Genomic DNA, 3,458 nt, shown 5'->3' with positions numbered 1-3,458 from the left:
GCCTACAGGCTTTAAAGTGAATCCGCTAATGCAGATAGATGCTGACGATAGATCTTAAGGCCATAGACCGCACAAGCAAAAGATAATCTGAATAATGAAAATTGCAAGCATTATCAGGGCAACTGGTACTTTTTCCTTTCGCATCAAAACAGGTTGCAAATAAAAGGAAAATTCCACAAAGAAAAATTCAGGTGAGGCTGACAGTAAAAGGAGACACAGTTTGTTCACCCATATCTCAGGAGGTAGAGGGGGATAAATATTATATCTATCGACGACATAATAAAGAGTTGCGATTCATACAGTCTTCCTCCAATTTGGATGTGGATACCCTCAAATTTAAGCACAGTGTCTGCACTTCCTGTCCATAATAATTATATAACTAATTTGAAAATGTTTTCAAGCCCAGGAATCTTTGTGACATGCAGATATTGTCTATACAAGCAACTGTGTTAATGTTAGAAAATCGTGGTTTACATATGCAAAGAAAAAAGGAAATTATTTAAAATTGTTTCAGCACAAATATTTTGTGAACATACTACCCATATAAGTTTTAACGTAATTAGTCACTGAACTATATTAACTTGTTTTAACATTTTTAAGTGTCCTAATATCTTTTATAAAACCTTTCTTTTTAAAGATTTTAACAAATTGAATCACCTGTCTGCAAGCATATTCACACTGATCACATTTAAATCGTTTTTCATTTTTGTGAGACTTCTGATGTTGAATAAGGGCATAACGCTCATGGAAGACTGTATCACAGTAGCGGCACTTCTTTCCTTGTTCAATAAATGAATGCTGCTTTCTTAAGTGAACCCCTGCATGAATAGAAAAAATAAATTAGCACTAGTATACTTATATCAACATAGCATTTAGTAAATACTTTAAAAAACATAACATTTTCATTTAAAGCAAGGCAGTACTGCTAGAATAGAGGTTGCTACCTACCCGTCTGAAAATTGTAACCCAAGATGCAAAGACTAAAACGCCTACACCACTTTAGTCAATGAAGTCCAACCTAAATGGGCCCGTGGGATATATCTGTAATCATAAGTAGCATGAAGGGCAGAATCTAAAGCAAGGTTCCACCAATTCACACACTTCGTAATAATAAAACATATGCATATATCAGAATAGTCCTAAAAATCAACACAATCCCATAGACCTGGCTGTGCAGTGGTTTATCAGAGCAGAGGCTGCAACAATAATTCTTATATCCCCAACCACATTAGAGTCAGTTGCAGCAGTACGTGGGGAAAAGAGCATAGGAGCATGCACACCTAAATTGAGGGCTCGGGTTGTCTATATAAATATGGTTTGCAAAAAATAAAAACAGGCAAGGAGTGCTCCCTCCAAAACCTCAATGAACCTATAGAAGTTCCAGGGTTTCCTGAACTAGGATTCCTAGTATATCCTAGTATTTTTTTTTGCTTTTCACTTTTTTCACCTTTTGCTCCTTTTCCCTTTGATAGGAGTCTCTCTTCTCCTGGTAGTGACAAATACTCAGGTTTGCAATGCCTACATATGAATCATGGCCATGACTCAATTTTTTGGCAGATTTAAACTTTATACTTCAGATTTTGGGTCAGTGGTGCAACCTGATGCCCACCCATCATAGGTTTCTAGCCAAGATCTAGAAGGAATTTTTAACGTACAAGGTCTATTTACAAATATTAAAATCTAAGCTCATGTTAAGCAAAAAATTAAGAAGCAAATGTACTTTGACTTCCAGGGTTTGGTTCCATTTTTTTTTTCTTTAAAGCACAACTGAACGCCCTTCAACCCCCCTAGTGTTCTAATTCTGTCTGTATTACCATGCAAAAAGTGTTACATTTTTTGCATGGAAATTTATTTTATGTTGTAAGCTTTAAATAATAAAAAAAAAAAACACAAAAATCTGTTAAAAATAATATTAATATACCTGCACAAAAGCATGCATAATATATATAACAATGATAATATCAAGATTTCTTTGTATTGGACTCAAAACAGCTATTTTGTTTTGAATCCAATACAAAGTTATTTGAATTTCCCGCCGATGAATTGTGGGTCTATGGCTATAATCCTGAAACAAAGGCCTAGTCGTCCAAATGGAGTGAATTCCATCCATGCCTAAAGACAGTGTGGCAAAGTCACAGCAAGATCAAGACCATGTTAACTGTTTTTGATTGGGAAGGTGTTTTCTCATCACAAGTATGCTTCTGCAGGCCAAACAATACCACTGAGGTAGTACTTGTTTTTTTTCTTTGATTTTTGAGTATAGTTCCTCTTTAAGTTGGTGGAGAAAAGCAAAGCAATGAAAATTACTGCAGATACAGGCAACTGGCAGCTTTGTCATGACAACACGCCCATCAATGCATCACATCTCATGCGTTTTCTTTGATGGAAACATCAAATCATTTCGCTCAAAAAGTTTTACCCAATTGGATGCTGAAAGGGGTTCAGTCCAACAATTCCAGTTCCAGCAATCCCAATACACATTTGTAGAGATGCCTCTTGTGTCTATTTCATGTACTTAGACATTTTGCTCCTGACTGATGGTGGACAGGTCACCACCATAAAGCAGGTCTTAAAGTAAAAATTAAAATATTGTGACCTGATAGGTCTTTTTTTTTTCTGCAGAATAACCTTCAGCAATAAAATAAGCATACCTGTCTGATTACGGTTTTAAAATTGTACTCGCCTATCCCAGTTCTGTAACAGACACAGCCATCTTCTTCCTCCTATTTCAGGATAATTAATCTTCTCCCATCTTGATTGGCCAGGCTAACGTAACTCCTACACATGACAGTTCATTTATTATCAGCAGCCCCTGGGGATGCTAGGATACCTGGAATCATACACTACCAAGTATGACTTTTTGCAGAAAGGAATTTGCCTATCCCATTCTGTAATAAAGGCCTGCCTGCTCTAGTCCTGCTTTAATGTATACCAAAAGAGGACCCCAATGAATAAGAGACAACCTAATAGCTCCAGTACATTGATAGAATGAGAAGCCTTAGATTTCTGGTAACCCTGACTTTGGGAGTCTGGGAGCCACCATTAACCATACAGACTGACATCCATTGTCACAAAGGGGGGAGGGGGGGATTTCTTGCACTCACACTGCCCTCAGCTGAAACCATCTGGTCTGAGGGCTAAGCCTGCCTGTAAAAGAACAAGACATTGAATGTGGTGACCTCTACAAGACAACAGAAAAAAATTGCAGAGGAATCATAGCTGGTCCAGTGTCAGGCCTAGATAAACCAAACATTAACAATTTTTTCGGCCTTTTATAAACAAATGAAGTGCCACTTGGAGATTGTCTTCTAGCTCTTGATATAAGTCTGTCTGTTGTAACAGGCTGTTACAATATCTGGCAATTTAGATCTCCTAAATTAGGAAGGGCCAACAACACAGAACAGCGCTCTAGGAGCAGAGAATTAATTGAAAGGTCTAGTGGAAAACTGGTAGGGGGG

General features: G+C 37.4%; 1 protein-coding gene across 1 annotated transcript in view; it reads right to left on the bottom strand.

Annotated features, from left to right (window-relative positions):
- The window catches only part of CTCF (CCCTC-binding factor), a gene marked incomplete in the record, with an annotated part of 38,655 nt that overhangs the window by 8,129 nt on the left and 27,068 nt on the right, over nt 1-3,458 (bottom strand). The window contains 1 exon segment of the mRNA XM_072422978.1: nt 658-818. Coding sequence (XP_072279079.1) covers nt 658-818 — 161 coding nt within the window.

This window comes from Pyxicephalus adspersus, chromosome 9, assembly GCF_032062135.1.
Source record: "Pyxicephalus adspersus chromosome 9, UCB_Pads_2.0, whole genome shotgun sequence".
Taxonomy (NCBI): domain Eukaryota; kingdom Metazoa; phylum Chordata; class Amphibia; order Anura; family Pyxicephalidae; genus Pyxicephalus; species Pyxicephalus adspersus.
Note: the sequence above shows the minus strand (reverse complement) of the source record. Positions and strands in the feature narration are given on the sequence as shown.